This window comes from Corvus kubaryi, unplaced genomic scaffold (assembly GCF_017639235.1).
Source record: "Corvus kubaryi isolate FWS band 111438036 unplaced genomic scaffold, C.kubaryi_AGA036_p1.0 37300, whole genome shotgun sequence".
In the NCBI taxonomy this organism is placed as follows: domain Eukaryota; kingdom Metazoa; phylum Chordata; class Aves; order Passeriformes; family Corvidae; genus Corvus; species Corvus kubaryi.
This window is the reverse complement of record NW_024581093.1, coordinates 2,026,558-2,050,948: the sequence shown is the minus strand read 5'-3', so window position 1 is coordinate 2,050,948 and position 24,391 is coordinate 2,026,558. Positions and strand designations below refer to the sequence as shown.

Genomic DNA, 24,391 nt, shown 5'->3' with positions numbered 1-24,391 from the left:
TGCTCGTGTTCAGAATTCATTTAGAGCAAGGTGGATTTGGAAAAAAAAAAATGTAATAAATTTCCCGCACGGCTCCTCAAGCTTTACACACCTAAAGTCTCCCTCTGTCCTTGTGGGACAGGTCAGGTCCTTTTGGAAGTACCTGATGTGCCTCAGTACCACTGCACCTGAGGCCAATAAAAGCCCCCTCGGACTGAGAGCCCCCTTGGTGCAGGGCACAACCTGCCCTTCCCCACAGAAATCTCCCCAGATTGCCCCAAACCCATTCCAACACTGCCTTGCTGACACAGACACCAGGAAAATCTAGACTCAGGTGCAAACTGGCGATAATTTCTGATCAAGGCTGGGTTTTATCTCATAATGATGGTTCATTACACTAAATTATGCCCTTAACGACATCTTTGAATCAGTTTCTTCTTTCTAAAGAATTAATTATGAAGACATTCCTGATTTGTGGAGCTTAAGTAGGAAAGTGCACCTACAGATATCATCCATCACTTGGGTTGTAGGATTATATATCAATCTTTTAGAGCCATGAAAACGTGTGGAAATTAGTGTGCAGTTGTTCTCTTGGAGCTCATCTCTACCAAACACAGGACAATCCAAATGCATGGAATGCCTGTACCTTGGAAAGGCTTTAAAAGTGCTGTGTCTGTAGTGGCTGGACCATAAAGTGTGTACTGAATCACTGTATAAAAAAAGATTCACTGCGCTCCTAGGCCTCCATAAATCTCCAGATATTTACAGGAACAGTTTCCTTTTTTAACCTTTAGAGTAGGGCTGGCTGATACCTGACATGTCCAAACCTTTCACACAGACAGTAAAACTGATGTAAGAAGCAGGGACTTAATCCCTTTTTATGAGAAATACTGAAGTGACTCTAAAGAGCTGTCATTGCCACAGTTGGTGTGACCTAGAGCTGAAGGTATATTCAAAAATCAATCAAACTACACAGAGCTTTTGGAGGGAGATCAAATGTGAACTGGTGTTTGGTTCATGTGCTGTGCATTTTCCAGATATGGGATAAATAAAAGGTTGAATGAGGAATGATCAATAAGATAGTAAAGTGCAGGTACCCAACTAACTCACTAAATCCAAGGCTTTTGATAACATAATTATAACTTTGATGTTATAATCTTCTATCCTGCACAAGCAATGTCAGGAAACACAGATGACAACCTGGCATTCATTATATTGATCTGAATTCATACACAAAGTGTTTCAGGGCCTGTAGGTTTTTTGAGATGGATTGTACACTGAGATTAAAGAGAATGACCCTGAAAATGGTCGGGCAATGCAAGCATGCACTGCACACTTGGCTGTGGAAAAGTGATCCTGCATTTTTTATCTTTTCTTCTCTGGGAGAATTCCATTTTCACACCTGTGAGGTCAAGCCTGGAAATGCTTCCCAGTTCTGAATGGAACATACTGGAACATGTAGCTCTAATCTGCAGCAAGGCTTCTCTGCTCTTATCAGAGAGCCTCTTGTCAGACCGACATGGGACCAGAAGTTCTTGTTCTGAAATTCAGCAGAGCCACTCCCTGGCCTCTGGCATGACTCCAGTGTTCATATTCATGAACATGTGTAGTTATTGCATGAATGATACATTTATTTACATAATTAATATCCACATATATAACCTGGAAGGAATCACAGAGAGCAGAATTGTATCATCCCAGTGTTTAAAGCCAGCTTTTGAAATTATATGTTGTGCATGAAGACATCCTGGGCTGAAAGCAAGGCTCAGCTTGGTCCGTCAGGCTGTGGCCTTGGCTTTGTCCTGCTCCCAAGGACAATTACAGGGCAGTCTGTGGCATCTGGGTAGGAATTGCTTGAGTTAAGAACTTTCTTTTCTTGATATAAATCAGAGCCCAGCTCTGACTTAGTTGCAGCAACTGCAGCAGAAATTCCCTTAACCCAGCAGAGCGTGGAGCACAGTTCAGTCCTGTTCTCTTCCATCTTGCATGTCCCAGTGTTACCACAGTGCCCCTGGGCCCTTTTGAAAAATACAGGAAAAAACCCCTCATTCTCTCCTTCAGCCTTTTAATTTTATTAAGTATGGGTTTTCTTTCTTCTCAATCTCATTTTCTCTTTTCCTTCCTCATTTCATCTAGACTCTGTTTCATGTTGAATAAAGTACATCCCCTGTAACAGGCAATTTAATTGAAAAAGAGATAACACCTGCTTTATTTTTCACTTTTGTAGCAGTCTCCTTCAAGTAGGCAAAGGTTCTCTGCACTGTGTTCTGTAATTAACTTGTCTTTGAGTCAACCCATATGCTCAACTAATGCAAATTATTTTCTGGCTAAGATCATTTATTGGTTGAAAGAAATTTAATATTTTAATCAAAGTAACATTAAAAAGTAACTCAGCTGGTTTAGTGATTCTGAAACTTTGGTGATGGAAAATTTCCAAGGGATGTCAATGTTCAGGGAAAGTTTGATTGGATCTGAATGGGGTTGTGTTCTGCATCCTGCAGTTTTATATAAGCCACATTATATTTCATCTTCCAAAATATTCCATTCTGCAGTAGAAAGGATCTCAGGCCTTTCCAAATGTCTTGGAAAAGAATCCGGGGGAGAGATGGGAGAAGTGGCTTTTATCCAGCTCTGACTACTTAGTCACTGGCTGGAAGGACACCAGTGGGAGACACGGGAGGATTAAAGAAACCTTTCCCAAAACAAGGCTTGTTTTAGTGTTTCCTGCCTCAGGCTTGAACCAGGGTAAATGTGGGAGCAGCAGCTGCAGCAGTGGAGCAGCAACACTGCAGAGTGGCTTTGTCAGAGAAGGGGGCTGGGGAAGTTTAGGATGCTCAGGATCCCGGTGAGAGCCTGCTCCATCCCCCTTCCCAGGTGAGGGTGGGATGGCCTCTCCATCATTCTGAGAGAATGAATATCCTCTCCTTGAAGCCTCGGGCCAGAAATTCAAGCCCCACCAAACTTGGTCCATATGTTCCCACAGAAAGTTCACATTTCAGCAATCAGGTGGGTTTGTTCCCAAAAAGAATACAGAGATTTGCTGTTAACTTCAGTGTGACCGAGCTTCCACTTATAAATTGCCTTAAAATCTCCAGCACTTGGCTGAAGTTCATTTCTCTCACAAATCCCTGAGGTCATGATTCAACAAAACAATAAATCCAGCTTAAGGGCTCCTTGTGCCAGCACAGAAAAGTCATGACACAGAATCACATCACACAGAGCACTGATCCAGAGTGAGCAAACTTGCCTATTTGAATGTATTAAAAAGTAATGATAAGTTTATGTTGGACCAGAAGTCTCTGTCCTAATGAGGCATCTCCTGCAGCTACTGCTCCAGCATTTTTACTCTGGCAGAAATTGTCTGCCCTCTTCTAGGCAGGGAAAGTGGGAGTGAATGCTGTGTTCTGCACTCAGCACCTCACCAGAAACACCATCCCAAGCTGATTTCTGATCCACGTCCAGTGGGTGTTTCTGGCAGATCAGCAGAGCGGAGCTCTGGCATTAATGATCCCAGAACCAGGGCCTCGCTCCGGCAGCCTGGGAAAATGCTTGGAAGAAGCAGCAGTGCTCTTGCAGAGGCACTCAGAGAACATCAGGGCACTCATTTCTCCTGCTCCTTCCACCAGGCAAGTCAGCAAAGCTGCAAGGGCAAATCATTGTGAAGAATTCTTCCTGAAGCACAGAAAGACTCCAGAGTCCAAGGAGATATCACCAAATGGGAAAGCAGCTGTGAAACATTCCAGCTGTGGCTGGAACGGGGAGCTGTTCCTCCTCAGTCCATCCCATGAAGATTCCCTCAGCTGGCCCCTGCCAAGCATGCCCTGGTAATAAATGACTGAAGTCAGGCCTGAAATAGTTTAAATTCTTTGTCCCAGCAAGGAGAAGCTCAGCAAATCCTGGAGATTCATCGTTAGAAGTTCCAAACTGAGCTCCTTTTGGGAAACAGGGTTGGTTCCTGATTGCAAATTTGCTTGAGCTTTACGGATATTTTTTTTTGGTGGCATGAAGCCATCATACATTTACCTTAACTATTTCAACAGGACAATTTTTCTCTCTGAGTTACGTTCTTGTGTCATGAATTTTATTATCCATTTCCATCTGGGCACTTTGAATCAAGGAATAACTTCACTGACTGACACAGGTGCCAGGTGAGCCTTTCACACTAACTGGGAACATTCTTTGTGATCCCTTGACCATGCTGCTAAATCCTCCCAGGCAGAGAAATAACAACTAAGATATCTGAGGTCACGTTCACAATAGCCAGAACAATCCCGGAGTCTCTTCCAGAAAACAAGGAATTGCAATAAACAAGGGAGAGGCTTCCCAGAAAGTCATTTCACAGTGAGCTCAGTCCATCCCGAGCTGCAGAGACTTGGAGCAATTTGTGGTAGCACTGCAGGCCATCCCTGATGGAGAGTGAACAGGGAGCTTTGCAAATCTGAAGGCTTTGGGTGACATTTTTAGGGCCAGAGTCCATTCTGAGCTCTGCTGTTATTCTCCTACAGCTGTTTTGGCTTTATAGCTGTTAAATATATTCTGTGCTGAAAGGGAAAAAATGGAAATTAATTCATTAGTGATAATGCTCATTGTTTTCTTGCACAGATTGTGTGCAGAGCACACAGCACAGGGCAGCCCCAAGACTTTACCCACTGGAGGAGGGCTCTGGAGAGGAGCTTTCCCATGCCATAACACTGACCCCCTGGAGCTCACAGGGTGTTTTGTTCTGCTCGAGCCAAGATCAGCTGGCAGATAATGCTGAAACCTTTCCAAAAGCAAACAGAATTAAATTGTGCAACAAAAGACACTCGTTCAATTTCTTAGAGTCAATCAAAATTGCAGAACTCCTGGAGTGAATGGATTACTGGCAATAAAGCAAATCAGAGAGGCAGAGGGAAAAAAAAAAGAGAATGACACCTGAGCATGTAAAAGAATCACAATGAAGATTTATTTGAGACAAATGGAAAGGAAAGATTACAGAAACACTGGGGTGGTCGAGACCTCATTGCAGCCTACAGCTTCTTCCTGAGGGGAAGGGGAAGGGCAGGCACGGATCTCTTCTCTCTGGACCCGTGGCAGGACCCCAGGGAATGGCTGGAGCTGTGCCAGGGCAGGCTCAGGTTGGATCTCAGGGAAAGGCTCTTCCCCCAGAGGGTGCTGGGCACTGCCCAGGCTCCCCAGGGAATGGGCACGGCCCCGAGGCTGCCAGAGCTCCAGGAGCGTTTGGACAGCGCTGCCAGGGATGCCCAGGGTGGGGTTGTTGGGGTGCCAGGGCCAGGAGCTGGCCGGATGATCCTGTGGGTCCCTTCCAGCTCAGGATATTCTGTGAATCTATGAAAATTGCATCCAAGCTGGCTGTACTTCCTCTGAAACCCAGAGCCCCTAAAACACACATATTAACACCAAATCTGGGGGTCTTGAATGAGTCTCTGATCAATATTGGAAACACTAACTAGGAATCGATATTTTAGACATCTCCATGGAGATATTGTCATGGCAAATCAACAGCTCCTAGTGTGTGACACACATTCATATTACTACCTCTAATTCATCCAAAATGTCCTTCCTCCATTCTTGCAACATGCTAGAAAAAGCTGTCACATGTTGGATTGGATTCTAATTGCTAGCAGAATGCTCAGTTGTTGACAGATATGGCTTCCTGTTGGAAATAAATGTAAACCAGAATAGGAAAGCTGACCTGATCCAACTGAGGTCTTTTTGAGGTGAAAAATAGAACAATTACCGGATGCAAGTAGATAAATTTTTCCCTATGGAGCAAAAATTCTGTGGAACATGCTGATTTTGCAAACCTAAAACCTTCCCCTGGAATGTGTCAGTTCAGTTCAGCAGGGAAGAAAAAAGATAAGTTGAATAGTTTACATTTTTTATAATAATTATGTACTGCTCTTTGAAGAATTAACAATAAAAGAAATGTCACTGGTAGGGCAAAATTTCTTATACATATGCAAATAGTGTATCAAGATCAACTCAAAATGATTTGGTAGTGTAAAAAGTTATTTTGCTTTGTTGTAAGCATCACAACGTTTTGTGGGTTGTTTTTTCCTCTAAACAACGAGTATGTTCTGAAGTTGTGGCTGTGTTTAAAAACTTTCATCGTTGGAAATAGAGTCAGAATAGTCAATATGGAATATACAGTCAATATAGAATATATGTCCTGCTGCCCTGTTATCCTGTGGGTGCATGGGGCAGAGAGAGCAGGGTTGGTGAATAAACTGAAAAGACTTCCAGTTCCTGTTTTCTGGCACTTCAGGCTGCTGGACAGTACATGAGACCTTGAACACTTTTCGTTCTGTTGATTTTCCTGCCCCTGAAGTGACATGAAAGCCTGAAGGTTTCCTGTCTGACACAGATTGCTCATCTGAGGGAGGGGGCTGAGGTTTCTGCTCAATGTAAGGCACAGCTGAAGAGAGAGGGGCAGCAGAACCAGGCTCAGGAGAGCCCAGCATCCCTGGTTTCCACAGGCACACACCAGCACAAGCCGGGCGCTCAGATCACTCAAAGGCCAGAAATTGGCACCTGCTGAGGGAAGGTGTCAAAATGTTTCTTCCTGGCTTTTAAAGAAATAAATTCTGAAGGCTGGAGAGAACATGCTCAAGACCAACACGGCCAATAAATGAATGGCTCAAGGACCCAAGTGCCTTACATGAACAAGGACAATTCTCCATGGCACAGAATAAAATGAAAGCCCCTACCAGAATGAGATTTTATATCGCATCCAGGCCCACTCAAGAGAGGAGTACATTTAAACACGTGAGGAGACACCGAGAGAGGGGATTTTCTGTTAAACTGGAGCAGACAAAGCAGGTTCCTCTGTTCCTTCCCCTTGGCATTGCCTTTGAGAAGTGCAGGAAGGCACACAGAGGAGCTGTAGCACGGGCTCCAGCTCTTCCTGAGGACTTTTAGCAACCATTAAGACCCTCAGACAGGTCAGAGTAGGTCCAAGGACACTACAGGGTCAGTGGGAATGGTGTGGAACAGAATAATGAAACTCAGAGGTCTCCAGATGAGTCTCAGTTATTGCCATAATCATATATCACATACCTCTGTCACTCTTGTGTGCTGCAGCAAAGAGAAAGGGACTGGAATGATCAAAAAGGAGTTTTCCACATCGAAATTCTCTTGTTCTGCTTCTTTTGAAAAGGACTGTAGGTATTGCATTATTTCCACCTTTGTAGAAATATTTTATCTTAAAAAGAGTCTTATTAAAGAGTCTCCTGCTGGGATTGACTTACAGAGGGGGGTTATCTGAGCACTCCAGAGGGCTCTGAAAATAGAAGAGGGAAAATGCTTCAGTGAGGGAGAAAAAATATGTCTGTTCATAAACACTAATGTGAAATGTCCCAGTGTGTTGGAGACACAGAGAATTGTGGATATTGAATTAATTTTCTCACTAAAAATATTCTAGTCAGCTCCAAATAGTCTCCTCTCCTCACCTGTGTTTCCAAAAGCCTTCTAAAGATTTTATCTTTGAAACCAAATTTCTTTTCATCTTCTGCTTTATCTTCTCTGCTTTTGGGGGTAGTTTTTCTTTTTTAGTTTCTCTGCCAGGCTGCCTCACATGTAACCATTGCTGTGTCTCCACTGAAAACATGCACTGGTTGAGGAAGAATCCCAAGGTAGGAACTAGCTCCTGAACAAGGAGCTCATTTTGAGGAACTGTGTTGAGAACTTGTGTTTTCATTTGCCTTCAACAGTTTGGGGACCCCTAAGTGATCCATAATCATATCAATGTCCAAAGAGATGATCACAGGCACTGAACCCAGGGAAAAGGTAAACGCTAGCTTAGGGGCTCTGCTTGTGTCCTCTGAATTCAGCTGCCTCTCTCCACTGATCCCTGTGTGAGCCAGAGGGAATAAAAGCTAGACAGGAAGGTGATCCAGCCTGTGCTGTCTTTTGTCCTCTGGTGCACTGGGATGTCCAGGTGTACAGGAAGTACAGGAACTCTGTACCTTCTCTCCTTTATCACCGGGGAGCCAGCAAATATAGAAAATGCTGCTTTTCTCCAAAGCCTTTCTCAGGCAAAGATTGATGACTGAAGAAAACAAAAAACCATCATCACTTCTACATTCTTAATTAACATCAAAAACGGCCTCCTTGTGTAGGATACTGTTCAAGGAGCTGCATCAAAGAGGAGATTGCAGCTACAGAGCAACCCCACCAGTGGAGATGGCCCTTTGTCAGTGTTAAACCTGAAGTTAATATAAAACTGTCACACAGAAAAGAGGGGTAGAAATGCAACCACCCTGCAGTGATGAAGCTGCTGGTGCCAGAGCAGTGGAATACATCCCTTTTAGGGATCATTTCTTCCCTTTTAGGGATCATTTCTTCCCTTTTAGGGATCATTTCTTCCTGAGCTCACCAGCTTGGTGATCTTGCTGAGAAACACCATTTCCATTCAATAGATCCCCAGGATGCTGCCCAACCTCCAGCCACCCCTTTTGCAGCAGTCACTGCTTGAAAACCAGGTCTAGGACACCTGGCCTGTGCTCCAGATAAATCTGAGCTTGTTTTTAGCCAGCATAGCGGGGGAGCTCCAGAGCACCACACATGGATCTTCGATGCTCTGTGCTTTTGATTTATGATGGTGAAACCAAACGCACCTTCTGGTGTGAGGGGAGGTGGAGGAATGATAATGTTCTTTCTGAACCAAATTCTCCTTCCTTTTTGTACTGAATTAAGGATACCATCTCACTGGAGGCTGAAAAGCTTTGGCTCCAGTCTGCACAGACACATCATATGTGTCTGCCTGTCCAAATATTTTACCCTGACATTTTACAGCAATATCTGGGCCTGTAAAAATGATGGCAAAAAGCCTATTGATTTCATCTGAACAGGAGCCAGTAGAAGCTGATTTTACCTGGACAGTGTTCTCTAACAGATGTAGCTCAGTAATAATTCATGTTGTTGAATCCAACATAAAAACATGAATGCACAATAAAAAGAAAAAAAAAATCACAGTTCTGAGTCTATTTTCCTCTCTGCTGAATCAGCAGGAAGAGAGAGAAGGAGCAGATGACCTGTAATAAAAGGTTTTTATCATTTTTTCTGCACTTCATTGTTGAAATGAAATCATCTTTCACCCTGGAAGAGTGAGAGGGTAACACAGCACCCTATTACTATTTATGAGACATTTTCTTCGGTGGTGCTTTCACCACACCACATTTGTAACTGTTGAAACATAATCTGGACCGGAAGGCCTGGTGGAGTGAGAAAGTTGTTGTTCTGTAGAAAAGGAGAGTGAGGTACAGTTTCAGTGCTGGGGTAACAGAGCTTATCTCAGATGACACCAGCAGAGGAGATGTTGCTGTAATTTCCTTGCACAAAGTAATTTGCAGAGGCACATTAATTAATCACTCCAGCAACCTGCAGCGTGTCCAGCCCCGGGGAAGCTGTGAGTGTGTGAGGAGACAGGCAGGAGTTCTCCAGTTCTGTCCTGGAAAATACCAGAGGTTCCTGGGAGAGTCTGGGTACTCTCATGTCCCTCAGGAATTTTCAGGGCTCCATGGAGGTTTACCCCAAACCCATCTCATGCTCCAATCAACATCGTACACCAGGCTGCTGAATGGGAGTTCTCTGTCCTTAGTGTCAGAGCTCTGAACATAAACTGTGATGTCTTTTCCTCCTTTCCCTTGCAATAGAGTAGAAGTGCAGATCTGGCTGTGGATTCAAATACTGAATTTCAGCCCTATCTATGATTTCTATTGGTCTGTCATGCTTAGAACATGAAAAGAGCTCTGTTTAATGAGAAAGTGGACTCTGTTTCTATTCCAGCTCCCAAACCCCTGACTCTATCTAGACCACATTTCACTGACAAAGAACCTTTCAAAAGCAAAGAATTTCAAAACTCACAGCTATGAATTGTCCGAGAATCTACATAGTAAGGAAGTCCCCAAATGATCTGTCCTCATTGCAGATTTGTTTGCTAGCTTGAATTTCTTGCTCCAGCAATGGGTCAATTTTCACACACATACAAGATGTTTTCTTTTCCCAAGTATGTGTGAATTTTGTGGAATTTTTTTAGGATACAGAAAAGCATATCTTTATTTTCAAAGTCTGACATGCCAGAAACAGTTGCTTTGAAAACATCCTCACCTCTAATGTGTTTTTCGTTAGGAGTATGTACTCCCAAACTGAAATCAGTACCAGTTTTCAGGATGCAATCCAGTGTGTTCTTGCCTTGACATCTGTTGGTAAAAACAATGTAGTAAAATGTGACTTTGGAAGAATTATTTGTGTATATTTGAGAAGAGCTGTAACTGGGGAGTAATTCTGACAACCTGCTCATAAAGGCAGAGCTGTACTCAGTTCAAATCCTGAACCCAGCAAAAAGGAGCAAGATGATTATTGCTGGCTCACTCTTGCAGATCAGATTTACAAGTTGCAACCAAATAAAAGAAAGAAGTGTCAGACTGGCACGGAAGTGTCACCAGGGAGCAACCTTGGGAACAGTTAAGCTCGGAAGGGAAGTTTACAGTGAAAGCTGTTTTGTTGTTTGTTGTGATTTACATTTCCAATAAAGCTAAACCCCAGCAGGATTTTGGCCTGTGTGTGGTGTTTGCAAGCTGGTGAAAGCAGAATGGGGACTTGCTCCACTAAGCAGATCTTAAACTCACCAAAATATATCCTTGTGGAATGGAAAGCTGAGAGCTGTGCACTGGTATTAGGGATAGTTGCATTACCAGGGCAATAATTAATTGGCAGTTGCCCTGACTGGATTCTTCTGACCTTAGTTTGATATTTATTCATTCTCATTTTGCACAGGATTTGCCATGCAGAGTAACCAGTGAGCACCTCTTCCCCTGCCCTGGTGTGCTGCCCAAGGGATGGGTAAGTAACTCTCATTCTTTCTGCAAACAGAGATCAGCTTGCTGAGAACAGTTTAAAGGCTTGAGAATGGAAAAGACAGAAAATTTAGCAAACATTTCAATGCTTTTACTTCAGTTTTTGAGCACTGTGCCCTCCTGCCTTGAGTGCAGGGTCCCAGTCTATGGTGTCCGGAGCAGGAGTGTAACCAGAGCCCCTCACCAGCTCTGCAGACACTGGGGTGGCTGCTCTGCTTTGTGCCTCCGTTAACTGAAGGATTTGTCATTTCTCACTGCTTATCCTGTTCAGAGACTTTCAGTTTCTATTCACCTGCCAAGAGGAACACTCAGTGATGTGCAAGCAGGTTCTGAGCTGTTTGTCTGGGGTGCAGCATGTGCCAGGAGGGCAGAGCTGGGGGCCACTGACCAGTTCCATACCTTGTTTTAATCTTACATTTCTGCAACAGCTCTCTCCCAGCACATCTTGCAGACTCTTTTCTAAATTTCAGTCCAACATGCACTAAAATCAAACTTTCTTGGTTTCTTGCCTGGTTTACATTTAAGGGGATGAGCTTGTGCTGGTTTGATTTAATACCACATCAGTTCTAAAGTACTTCTCCCACTGGGAGACTTCAGCTTTTCTGGCTGTGCTGAAAGTAGCATTTGGCATAAGCCATAAACCCTACTTCAGACAGCTTAATCTATTCAAAATGGGGCTGAAAAGGAAAAAGAGCACTACAGCAAACAAAGGTTTGTGTATCCTTATTTAAGGCTGAGAATCCTATGGCTCTGAGAGATGAGTTTTGCCTTTGGATCCCTCTAACACTTTAAGACACTTCTATTCCAGCTGTTTGCCCAGACTGGAGCAGAGCCGGCTCACGTTTGCTGTGCCACTGAAAATGCATCTGAGCTCTGTGAGAATGCACTTTGAATCATCTCTTGTATTATTGTGCCTGAGACAGGGAAAATGCTCGAAGTTCCTAAGGGAGCTGAGATCAAATCTAATCATCTGTGCACTGCAGACAATTGTAGTTCCCATTTGTTAAATCCAATTGTTGGTGCTTCATTCAAGCATCTGCTGAAGAGAGTTCTTGCTTTTCACTGTAGTGAAAACGTGAATCAGGCAACTGTTTTGTTTATTCCAGAGGTTAATCACCTTCTCTTATAAAAAGTTTGTGTCTATTTTGTTGCTTCAGTTAATCTGTCTTCAGCCTTTTACCACCGATTCCTGGTCTGTCCTGCTGTTCTCAGCTGCAAGACACCAGTTCAGCTCCAAGTAAAATTCATCTTCTCTCCTCACCCCCAGCCTGAGTCCCAGTTACAGCCTGGTGTCCCACCCCAGTAGGTTTTAATTGGATAAAATTGTAAGCTAAATCTCCTCTACATCCCAGGTCAGTGATTCTCAGAATATTCCACTCCATTCGCTGCAATTAAATCAGCAGCCAGGGCAAAAAGTGCTCAATTTATGACTGACTCCTCCGTGCACCCGTGTAATAATCCTCAGATAAACTGATCATGGGATTGTACTGCTTAAAGCCAGTGTTTATCTTTCCAAGCACTTAAGGCATTAAGTGTCAGCATGAGAAGAAAATGAAATGTTGGCAGAGAGTTTTTGGAAACAAACATCAACTGGAATATTAAGAGGCTCGATGCAAGGAGCAGATTTATGGTTTCATCTGACAGGTTTGAGCTCTTAAATAAGGAAGATAAAGATAATAAATGTGGTAGCATTTCTGATTTACAGCTCTGATGTGAGATAAGCTGACTGCTCTGGGCAAATCACAACTGAGATTCCCCATCAAACCACTTCATAGCTGTATCCATATTAACCCAGTGAGAATCCAGAAGCTGGATTCTCCAGAAAGTTTTTGTTTTAGAAAGAAGGTACAGCCAGATGCAAGATGCTTCCTGAAAAGCAGCTTAAAAGAGAAGGAAAGTGCTGATTTCTGACTTTAAAACTAATTTTGTGATTCAGCCCAAAAAGTTATTCGTCAGCCCTGTTACTCCAACTAAAAGTGTTAGGGGAAAAAAAGGCAAATAATTCTCAAACAGAAGGTGGTATCTGGTGACAGCCAGCACATGGATATGGAAAACAGCTGCTTGTCTGGGTAGTACAGGGAATATTGACACATAGATATGAGCACTGAAACCCTGCTGCTGAAAAATAAACAAGACTCACTTTGCATCTAGAAGAGAGAACAGTGCTTCTCTCTACTCTTGCGAGGTGTTTCTAATGGCCCACAGAATAATTTGTGACTTTGTGACAGGAATCTGACCAAGAGTTATGGTTCTTTTTCTGAAAAAAATACTGGTAATTTTTGCATAAAACTTTAGGGCCTTTTGCAGGCTTTTTGCTCCCAAGAGTTTGATTTTGGTTTGGAACTCAGCAAAATTGAAACATTGCCTTTTTAAGTTAAACACACTTCTGGTGCTCTTTGTTATGGGAACACACCCTTCTCTGCTCCATTCAGGAGGAGAGCTGAAAATTCACACGTTGCCACAGCACACTTTAAATCTTGTCTGAGCCTTGTATTCTGTAGCCAGATTTCATCTAAGTTCCCTTAAATGGAACTTTTCTTGGCGCATAGTAACCCAGAAATCCCGGTGAGAAGGCAGCGTTCACACCTTTGCTTAGGGCTGATCTCACCACTGCTCCTTTGCTCTCACAGTCTCGCTCTGCTGAGGACTCCCCTGAGACCTGTTTTTGGCAAAACGCTTTTTTTTGGATTCCTGATTTTGGCAAAACGCTTCTTCCCACGAAAACCGACGTCGGGATGAACTTCAGTGGGACAAGATTCAACTCTTATTGTTTTTAAATCATGTCACTAATATACTTACTGGAGCCTTGCCCTGGTGTAATAAAACCTAGTTTAAATTGCTGAAGGGTTCAGCTGCTGCCTCCAACAGCTGCACGGCTGTAATTTGCCAATAGGATGTATTACATCCTGATTACAGTTTCTTTTGAGTGATAGGCCAAAATTACAAGGCAGAAATGTGGCTAACCATGATAAAGGAGATAAGTCTATTCATCTCCTGCCCACATTTAATATTTGCACAGCAGATGCTGTTTGTTCCCTTCAGCTGCATTTCCAAGGAAATTTGCTCTCATTCTGAAGAAGTCTTAAGGTTAATGAAAAACTTTATTGGATGTTTTGATGGTGGAGAGAGGGAGAAAGGTGAAATATCTTGGAAGGCTTCTCTTTGTTTCCCAGCCCAGATAAGCTTACACAAATCAACCAGCCGCTGTAAGACAAGTGAAGTGAGCTACTCCAGGCCAGAAACAGAAGTCTGGGAAAGCTGGAGAGCAAGGATGAAGGCCTGAGTGGGCTGCAAATGTCATTTATTGCCCTCATTCCCAAGCCATACACAGGCTGCAATTAAACCTACTCTGGTGCTTTGGCTCACTGGGCCATGAAGCCAAGCCTGAGATCACAGAATCCCGGGTTTGGGTTGGAAGGGACCTCAAAGACCATCTCATTTCACCCCTGCCATGGGCAGGGACACCTTCCACTATGCCAGGCTGCTCCAAGCCTTGTCCAACCTGGACTTGGACACTTCCAGGGATCCAAGGGCAGCCACAGCTTCTCTGGGCAGCTGAGGGCTGCAATAACACATTGCACCCTTATAGACCAGAGAGGGCCCAAAAGTGTGGGATTTGGGGGCAGAGGAGATCTCATTTCATAGCTCAGTAAGAGATATACTCCCCTTCCACAAGGCTTTGGTTCCAGTCTGGGGAAATCTATGGGAGATCCCCCAGAACCTTTTTCCAGCTCCCCCTGCTCTGTAGAAGATGCAGTGCCAGGATCCGGGCAAGGAGACGAGACTGGAGCTGAGCTTACAGCCCCTACACTGACTGGAGCTGAGCCTACAGCCCCTGCCCTGACTTGGGGCTGAGCTTACAGCCCCTACACTGACTGGAGCTGAGCTTACAGCCCCTACACTGACTGGGGCTGAGCTTACAGCCCCTACACTGACTGGGGCTGAGCTTACAGCCCCTACACAGACTGGAGCTGAGCTTACAGCCCCTACACAGACTGGAGCTGAGCTTACAGCCCCTACACTGACTGGGGCTGAGCTTACAGCCCCTACACTGACTGGGGCTGAGCTTACAGCCCCTACACAGACTGGAGCTGAGCTTACAGCCCCTACACTGACTGGGGCTGAGCTTACAGCCCCTACACTGACTGGAGCTGAGCTTACAGCCCCTACACTGACTGGGGCTGAGCTTACAGCCCCTACACAGACTGGAGCTGAGCTTACAGCTCCTGTGCTGACAGCCTTGAAACAGCATCCTTGAAACAGCATCCCTGTTTGTGCCGTGTGGTGGAGCACCGAACTGAGCCGGTCCCATCCCGTAATTCACCAAATATCCTGCGTGTCCTTTCACCCCTCTCCTCGGTGCTTTGTTGCTAAATCACTGCACCACCTCGAGCTGGAGAGATCAGATCCCCCCAGGCTCGCCACAGCAGAGCCTCCTTAAAGCCGGCGGCTAATCTGGCATTACACACCCTTGGGGACAGCCGGCTATAAAACCCCGGCGGTTTCCAGGGGCCAGCGTTGCCTGGCTCAGCTATTTTCTCATCTCCAAAGGCTCCCTTCCTCCTCCGAGTGAGAATTTGCTGCTCACGTGTTGCAGGCAGCTCTGACTCACAGCAGCCTGGTTTTCTCCACTCTCCAAGCGCGACTTTGCCCCTGGGTACCAAAGCTTTCCCCCCCGGCGGGCTGCCCTGGTACCCTGAACACATCCCGGGGGGGATCACCCATCCACGCCCTACCTTTCCACCATCTGCCTGCCCTGCACAAAACCCCCCAGTCAGGGCTGGCTGAAATGAGCTCGTCTGCTGCGTGACTCTGTATTCAGCACGATTTTTGGAGGCTATTTCTCTCGGCTCTTTTGCTTCCTCCCTGCTAAAATTGGATTCTGCATCGGATCTGCCGCACTCCTAATGGGGAGGGATAGCAAATCCTTCGGCGATGCCAAATATAAAGCAGCCACTGAGCCGTTTCCATCTGTTCCTTGCCAGACACAGCCCCCAGCGCGCTGCTGGCGCTGCTGACACTGTCCCAGCTCTGGGGGAGGCATGGCAGGGTGTCCCAGCCCCGGTCCCCACACAGGACACGGCCCCACTGAGCCACAACACGGGGGACACCGCAGAGCACAGCCCTCGAGCCTCTGGGCAGCAGCAGCTCCTTAGAGCCTGAGGAAAGGGCTGATAAGGCAAAGCCAGGCTTTGAATGCTAAATGGACACAAAACAGGGCACCTGACTCTATAAAAACCACGTTAAAAATGGGAAAAAAGGGAATGCCTGTCTCAGATGGTCATTAGCATCAATCCCGGGATGCAGCGTTCTCAGCGTTGCTGTGATAAGGGGAGGAGTGCACACACCCAGAGCCTGAATTCCCAGGGCTGTGGGGCCCTGGAGCACACGGGCTGCTATTCCTGCTCCAGTTCCATGGTGAAAGCCCCTCCTAAACGAGGATTCTGTGCTCCAGGAGGAACCTCAGTGCAGTCCGGTTTATGTCAATAAGTAAAAATACAATATTCAGGAAGAATTTCTTCACTGAAAGGATTGTCAGGCATTGGAAGGGGCTGCCCAGGGAAGCGGTGGAGTCACCATCCCTGGAATTGTTCAATGAACAACTGGAGATGGCACTCAGTGCTGTGGTTTAGATAACATGCTAGTGTTGGGCCGAAGGTTTGATTTGGTGATCTTGGAGGTCTTTTCCAGCCTTAATGATTCCATGATTCCAATCTTCCTGAAACACTCTGGGAGCTCCCGATGAGCAGTGTAACAGCAAAAATAGGCAGTATTAATTCCTTCTTTGTCTCCACCACTGGGTGAAAATACAGCCCACAGCAGAGTCCCTGATGCATCTGATCAGAGCAGCCACTCGCAGCCACTCAGCTGCCCTGGGGTCTCAGAACAGAGACAAATTCCAATTTTTGTTGTGCTCTGGTGATATACCAAGCGTGAGATCCCAAACCCACCACAAATAATTGATCTTAGGCTTTTGCTCTTCGTGTCCCAGTCTTTCTGCTGCTCCATTTTTGCCAATTGTGTCTTGCATTATTAATTGTAAGCACAGAAGGAGAATGCCTGCAAACACTGTGGGGTAAATACTCTTCCAGCCAAGCGGGAGCAGACCCCAGAGATGAGTTTGAGGCTGAAGAACAGATTGTGAATTACATCAGGCTTGCGCAACCCCTGGACCAGCTGAGCTGCTCCTACCCCCCAATGTAAGGGTTTGAATAACACCAATAATGTCACTCTCCTGAGGGAAATGGAAACCATTCCTAATACTGAAGTATTATCAACATTCTAGAAATGAAGCCATTCAATGGCTAGTTCAGATTACTCCTCAGAAATGAGGAGTACACAGGAATGGAACACTTAATTCTGGAAACACATTTTGCTCCAAACACTCCCAGGCATCCCCTGGGATGTGCAGTCATCAGCTTGGGCTGGGTGTGTCTCCAGGACATTCTTTGTGACCAAGATAATGTTCTGTTTGAGGGTTTGACAAGCAGGGACTTGATTAACTTGGCTGTTGCAGTGTTGTCAGAGGGACAGGACTGTACAAACAAGAACTCCCCGGTGGGTTTTCAGCACTGACCCGGTGAGGCCAGAGGCAGAGCAGCAGCAGTGCTCCTGTGCATCTCATCCCAGCTTTTCCCCACAATGTTCTTCGTAACATCAGCAGGGCCGTATCCCCAGGTAGCCTGCCCAAGATGATGAAGTTGAGGCTGGGAAAAACCCAACCCCACTGATTCTGTTATTATTCTCATTCATTAGGCTGCTTTTCTTTCCATAAGGATTTATCCTGATATCATAAATCAGTAATTCCTTCTCATTTTTCTCATGTGTTGCCCATGCAATGCTGTACTAGCGCCTGCAAACTGGATATTCCTGCGTGCCAGTACACCACAGAGGTGATTCAAAGAGGCAATATGGGATTCTTCATGTTCTAAGAACTGGATTAAGGAGAGCAAAGCAACCAGAGCCAGGGTGATGCCTCCCCTCCCTCCATCCCTGGACCCAGCTTGCCAAAGGCAGCACAAGTGCTCCATTTGTTTGCTGAGATGCCTTTGAAGGCTGAGAAAGCTGATTTGCCACTCCTGAGCTCTTTCTTGAGCCCCCACCACAGCTGGTGCCGATGAATTTCTTGTGATGGTGCTGTCAGGCTTCGAGACCAGACTGAGATTTGTGCCACAGGCTGTCAAATAAAAGTTTATTGTGGTCACTGAGCCAGTCAGGCAAAGCCTCAGAGCATCATAAGCTCTCTGCAAAGCTCCTTCCCATTAGTTATGCCTGTCCCTGCTGTCAGTCCTGTAAAAAACAACCATTTCTCTTCTTTCAGGGCAAGGTTTAGGAAGTTTGGTCAGGAATTGTAATGCCCCATGTAACCCTGTGCAGGAAGCTGCAAAACTTGTCTGAAAGCATTGTTCTTGTCCCCAAATCTGTTCCTGACCTCTCTACATTTATTTTCTGTGGCTGCGAAATTCTCTTTGACCCAATTACAATTCCCAATTGGCATTTTGGCGCTGGAAGTGGAGATGTAGAGCTGCTGAACAAAAAGTGTGTCAGGTGCACTGTGGTCACCTCTGCCTCTCGGAGCAGAGACGAGCAGACAAGGGCTGCAGGCACTGGGATCATTTTACATCTAAGCCAGTGGTTAATTCTCCTAATAGCCCCAAGATTGCAGGAGCTCAAAGCTTTACACCAAGGATTAAGAAACCTCCTAAATACGGGCTTGTTGCAGGGAAGGTAAAAGAACAACAGAGTCGCCGAGAACTGTTCTTGAAAAACATTTATTTCTGTAATGGATTTATAGCGCTGACTCCCAAGCCCCACAGTTCCTCCCGACACGTAATTCTGGGGACAGTCACCTTTGATGGAAAAACAACAGCCATACAAAGAAGCCCCCACAAGCAAACAGTTTGGTACCAAACTGTGCCCAGGTTCTCTCTGGGCCTCTGCTGTTAATATTTAACCCCAGCTGGGACAGAGCTGCCCTGCTCCATGCTTTGTTCCCAGCTGGAGGATGTTCACTGCCAAATGCCCCAAAGAACTGAAGATGTTGTGGTTAACTGCAAAATAACCAGGGGGGGAAAGGGCAGGGAAGGATTCAGCGGCTGCTATTTTTTCAGACTCATTGAAAAAGGAAATCTATGCTTTTCAGTTTCACCTCCTGAGCCCCAGCATTAGCAAAGTCAAATACAAACCCAGAGACCAACGTACACAAAATAGTGACCAAGTGTCCAGACATTTCTAAGCCCCTCAGTTTACTGTGCTGTGATACCTCCAAAAAGCAACAAAACCCACTTCAGGATCATGGTGGATCTTATTTTTAAGAGGGAGGGACAGAGATGCAGCACAGAGCATAGCAACTGTCAAGTAATGTTTAAGGCAAATTTATTCCCATTTATTAGGAGTCAAATAATTTTTTTTTTGTTTGTTGGCTTTGTTGTTTAAGCTGTTAGATAACATCTCAGCTGCACATTTATGCTTAGATGGTTTAATCAACGTTTGAGGGAAGTCATCTCAAGCTGATCTGAGCCTAGAACAGCAAATAATGTTATTCCCAAGAATAACAGAAAGAATTTTTCAAAAATTAAAATAATCCATGTTCAGAACTCCCCCAAAACTTTCTTCCCTCAGAGACCAGGTTGAGCCCAAGTAAAACACACAGACATGAAGAAGGACACAGTGGCAAGCCTCTACACACTGGTGAACAGGACCAAAGCAGAGCCAAACCTAAATTCCACAGGTGCGAGAACACGGACAGAGTTATGAGTAAAAAAAAAGGGGGAAAAAAAGAAAAACAGAGCCCCAGAGAGGAATGTTTCATGAGAGAGAATGGAAAATAAAAGTCCTCTGTATGCAAAAAAGGGAGTTCTTAGGTGCAGCCACAGAAAGCTGGGGAGTTCAGTTGCCTCATCTCTCAGGTGTGTTAGTTTGTTGTGCCTTTGCCCTCCCTTGGAGATCCAGGTGATGGTGCCAGGAGGTTCCTGCCTTTACTCAGTCTGTGCATCATAATTAGCCCCCCCTGCTTTCTTCAGCTCGTTCTTGATGTAATCCTCATCCAGCTCTTTGTGGTCACTGATCACAAATTCTTTGGCAAAGTTCTGCAAGAGATAAAGAAAAAGCCTGTTAAAAAAGGGGGAAAGTAGCTGAATGAAGATGGGTTATCCAGCTTCCCTGGCTGTGTGAGCTCCATACTCGGATCTGTGGCAGGGATGATAAATAGAAAGCTGTGGATAAGACAGGACTGGTGAAGGCAAAACCCAACACTTAACCTGGAAATATTTAATGTATCTACTTCCACAGTCACTGGCTGCAAGACCCAATCCTGCCCTGTGCAGCAGCTCTTCCTGGAGATGCACAGGCCAGGTTTCCCACGTAGTATGTGAACTAAAACACACAAAATTACTGACCTCCTGACCGCCACTGACCCTCAGCATAATCTTGGGCAAGTCACTAATCCTCTCTGTGCCCTCCTTAGGACCCCTTCTCCTAAAAAAAGAACAGCACCACCCCAGAGCACACTGCTATCACACCCTGCCAGCCGAGGGGAGAGTGCCTCGGTTGAAGACTGAGCAGCACATGGATAGTACCAGGAGCAAACACATACCTTTGGTGGATTTGCTGCCTGCTCCCCTCATCTCCAACACACCCCGTGGCCAAAGCCAAGGCACTGCCCCAGGCAGGCGGCTGCTGCTGTTCACAGGCTCCACTCTGCCCCGTGGTTTGTGATCCTCAGTGCCCTCTGAGGACACGCTGCGTGAACACATTCGTGCGCTGCAGGGCAGCTTTCTCCCTGCTTGAGAGCTCTCTGCAGCTCCTGGGAGCTGGGCAAGCCCCGGGCAGTGTGCTGGGATGGGAGGCTGTGAGCACAGAAAACCTTTCTGGGAGCAGAATGGGATTCCAGGGTGCCTTCAGGGCTCTTGTCAGAGCAGTGGCACCTCGGGGATTTGTTCCCTTGTCCCTCCTGCCTCCCAGCAGGGCTGGCATGGCATCCATGTGTGTGCACAGCCATTTCAGCAAACAGGCTGTCTGCTGCTTGCTTTAGCATTTTCCTCCCCTTCCTAACCACAACTGAGAACGCTGCCTGAGTCTCCCTTCCCCCACCCCACAGAGCTTTAGCCAGCATGACAAACACAAGCATCCATTGCACTCCACCAAAAAAAAAAAAATCAAAATCCCAACATCCCTGCTGTAATGTCTCGGGAAATCTGCAATGCCCGAATCCCTGGGCAGCGAGATCCCCAAAAGGTGATGGGTGCTGCCTAGGAGGAGGAGGCATCTTTGGGGGAGCAGCAGGCATCTTGTCCGGCTCTCCCTGGCACTGGAGCAGCCCTGGCACAGCCGGGAAGGGGGGGCTCTAATTGGTTTCAGACTCTTAAGCCATGGGAGAGCTCTTTATTTGGCAGCGTCTCAAGGGTCTCAGCTCGGGATCAGAGCCGGGTAACGGAGGGGGTGGAGGAGGATGCAGCTTGAAAGAGCCTCAGCACCTCTTTCATGCGGTGGGAGAAATGGAAGGGAGAGGAAAACAGCTCCCTCCCCCCGCCGGTCCCCCGGGCTGCGGCTGATCCCGTTTCACACCGCAGGAAATCCTCGCTGCCGGGGGAGGAAGCTCCGAGCAGCTCCAGAAGCCTTGTCTGCTCTGCTCTGCCTGATGGGCAGCCACACAAAGTGCTCAGAAATACCAACTCTGCACGGCACCGTTTGCTCCACTGCCCGCAATGGTCGGGTTTTCTGGCCGTGCAGACAGCACAGGCACTCATCCACGGCTTGGCAGGGGCCAGGGAAAATGGGGAAGACGTTGCTTTTTAGGGAAAAAAAACCTTTTTTTTTTTTTTTTTTTTGAGATGGGAATGAAGAGGAAAACTGCCCAAACCGTCAGGTTCAGTTGTGCTCACAAGTGTCCCTCTTCCAGGTCTCCAGGGTGAGATCTGTGCAGAGCTCTGCTCTTGCTGAGAGCAACCCAAGGATTTTCAGCTATTTGATGCTTGCTGAGGTGTGCTGCCTATGTGAGGTTTGAGCTGAGCCTTTTCAATTCCTTTTCTATGCTACCAGGTTTAACAAATTTTCCTCACCTCGGGAAGCAGATTATCCAGGACTCCGTGATTTCAGGGGGAGTCTTTGCCCTGCTTTAGTGAGAACTGAGGCAGGCCCATAAAAAAATTTCTGAGAGGGATTCCATGAAAAGTGGGTGTATTTTATAAATGTGGGGAGGGTTCCTTTCAATGCCCACTCTGCAGAATCCAGCTGATTCTGAAATTAGAACTGCAAGTGCACTCATGCCCGAACAGAGGAGAATTAATCATATGTGCCACAAAATAAATATAATTACTCAGATGCCTTCTCAATTAGGCACTTACCCAGATGTCTCCTGGGTGATGATCTGTGGCCACCAGCCACGAATTCACATCAACACCACCAAGACACCTTGCAAGGATTGAACAGTATCCCCCTAGCAGTGGACAGACAGGTTCTTCTCCCAGCCACTCTTAAATATCCTCTTAGCTGACTGGGCCACCTCTTGTGCCAGATTTGTACCCTCAGAGTGCAATCTGGGTCACTGCTATTAATAGCTCTGCTTTATTCCATTCTCTCAGGGTCCTCCTCGGTTCTTCACACCAGCTCTTACCCACCATGGTGTCTCCTCAAGCCTGGCCCCAAGGCGAGAAGATGCCTCTGGTGAGTTTGGTGCCTGGAACTTCTGATTTTAACGCCCTGCTTGACCTTCTCCAGCCACAGCCTCCCTCATCACTCTGAATTTACTGTCTGAGCTCTCTGGGGCCGAGCTTTTGTTCAGGGTGCAACTCCTAAGACACAGTACATAACTCTGATGCTCGGGCCCTTGATTTGCTGACATGTGTCTTCATTTTACATCCTCCACTTCCTTTTCCCTTCTCCTCCCCCCAACCCCGGGCCTTCTACAACCACAGCAAGCCCTGCCAGTGAATTCTAGCCTTTGTCTTCACCCCAGTCACCAGCAGCCTACAGATAACAGAAACAATGATGCCATTTGTCTCTATCACTCTCACAACACAACAGTGACCACAATCTCTTTGCTTTGCCTCTCGAATCATTGAACAGGACACAGAAATACTGAGGTTCACCCACGGTTCCCCAGTGCACCTCTCTGGCACGAGCTCCTCTTTGTGCCTGAGCAGAAAAGAGTCACAATTTTGCAACCCCATCCCCTGTGTCAACCTCCACACCAGTACAGACTGAAAGGGCTCCAACTACGCAGGAGCAAAAAAGGAGCCTGCATTCCTCCCTGGGAAGCACAAAATTTGTGCAGAAAGCTCAATCCCTCTCTTCCAGCCAGCTTAAAGGGGGGGGGGGGCGAAGGGTGGAGTAGATTTTCTTCTTCTCCCAAGCCCTGAATGTTTAGCGTATGGGCCATAAAATTTCCCCAAACTGTCCAAGGGAAAGTGTGTGTGGTGCAGATATTGTACCAAACAAGGTCTGCAGAGGCCCGTACAAATCCCAGCTTGGGAAGCCTGAAGCCAGGAGTAAAATCCTTGTATAGTCTGCAGACACTGGGGTTCTTAGCAGCTACAGATGGTGCCAGGTAGTTGAGCAGCTTCTTGCCATTTTTTGTTTATTTTATTTTTAGTGGGGCTTGCAGCAGCTTCTGCTGATGTTCCAAATCCTCATTTCCATTGTCCTTAATGTTGTCACTCCCATCCACTGGTCATCTCACCCTCAGTGCAGATGCACTACAGAGGAGGTGACATCTCCCAGGTTTCTTTTCCAGCATGGTCTAAGTCTCAGGCCTACAGCAAACCTGCTCCTGCACTCAGCTGTCAGACTCCAAGCTCAGCAAAATCCCTCTCTTCAAATCTACTCCCTGCCAATTTTACATGGACCAGTTCCAGCCGCTGGGAGAAGCCAGTCCAAACCTCTGGCAAACACTTGTCTCAGCAATGGGAACTGCATTTCAGCTGCTCTGCAAATTCTCCCTATCTCTGCTTCATCCCACTGGAAGAGTCACAAGCCTGTGTGTCAGACACGGGGCGATGAGAAGCTGCTGATCCTGACCCCCTTCTCTAGACTAGGAGTTCCTGTAAATCCACATCCACTTGGTATGGTCATTACAGTAAACCAGAGCAGGAAAAACAGTCAAAAAGGAGAATTTAGTTTGCTTTCCCAGCAGGATCTCACTCACCCTCATGAGTAAGACTCTCAAAGCCACCGTGATGTAGCCATTCCCTGTGAGTTTGGTTTCCTGACTGCCTCTGACAAAGCTATTAAACCTTCTGATTTAATTCAGATATTTAATCTTCTGGTCAGGACTCTGTACTGATATGAAAAAACCAAAGCACCTACGGGGAGTTCTGTGTGTGGTGCCTGGCCCGAGATCAGGGACAGGGACCCCATCAGTGGGTGCATGAGACACCAGCAGTGCAGTGAGGAATTCAGAGGAAAAGGGAAAGGTGAGCAAAAAAAGATCTGGCCATGAGCTGCAAAGCAGGAACTCAGTAGAGCTGTTGACATCATGAAAGCCAGAAGAATTCCTCACCAAAAATAATGATGAATAAAATGCCATGAATATTTGCTCACAGAAACAGAGCTGT

At 46.2% G+C, this 24,391-nt stretch overlaps 1 protein-coding gene and 2 long non-coding RNA genes across 4 annotated transcripts in view; 1 reads left to right on the top strand and 2 right to left on the bottom strand.

The window, feature by feature from the left end:
* Positions 1 to 1,589: 1,589 nt before the first annotated feature.
* LOC121664092 lies at positions 1,590 to 15,575 on the bottom strand. Its single transcript, XR_006015870.1, has 3 exons — positions 15,163 to 15,575; positions 7,039 to 7,261; positions 1,590 to 4,520 (listed from the first exon to the last, which is right to left on the bottom strand). It is a non-coding gene; the product is annotated as an uncharacterized LOC121664092 (long non-coding RNA).
* Positions 10,481 to 22,669, top strand: LOC121664093. Of its 2 annotated transcripts, XR_006015872.1 has the most exons (3): positions 10,482 to 10,654; positions 10,759 to 10,824; positions 22,421 to 22,669. It is a non-coding gene; the product is annotated as an uncharacterized LOC121664093 (long non-coding RNA). The 2 variants fall into 2 exon arrangements; XR_006015871.1 differs by having other exon boundaries at positions 10,481 to 10,824.
* COTL1 (coactosin like F-actin binding protein 1) overlaps positions 18,595 to 24,391 on the bottom strand; it is a 19,944-nt gene continuing 14,147 nt past the window's right edge. The window contains exon 4 of the mRNA XM_042027106.1: positions 18,595 to 19,927. Within this exon, the coding sequence (XP_041883040.1) occupies positions 19,817 to 19,927 (111 nt within the window). The 3' untranslated portion in view covers positions 18,595 to 19,816. The remainder of the gene's footprint in view (positions 19,928 to 24,391) is intronic.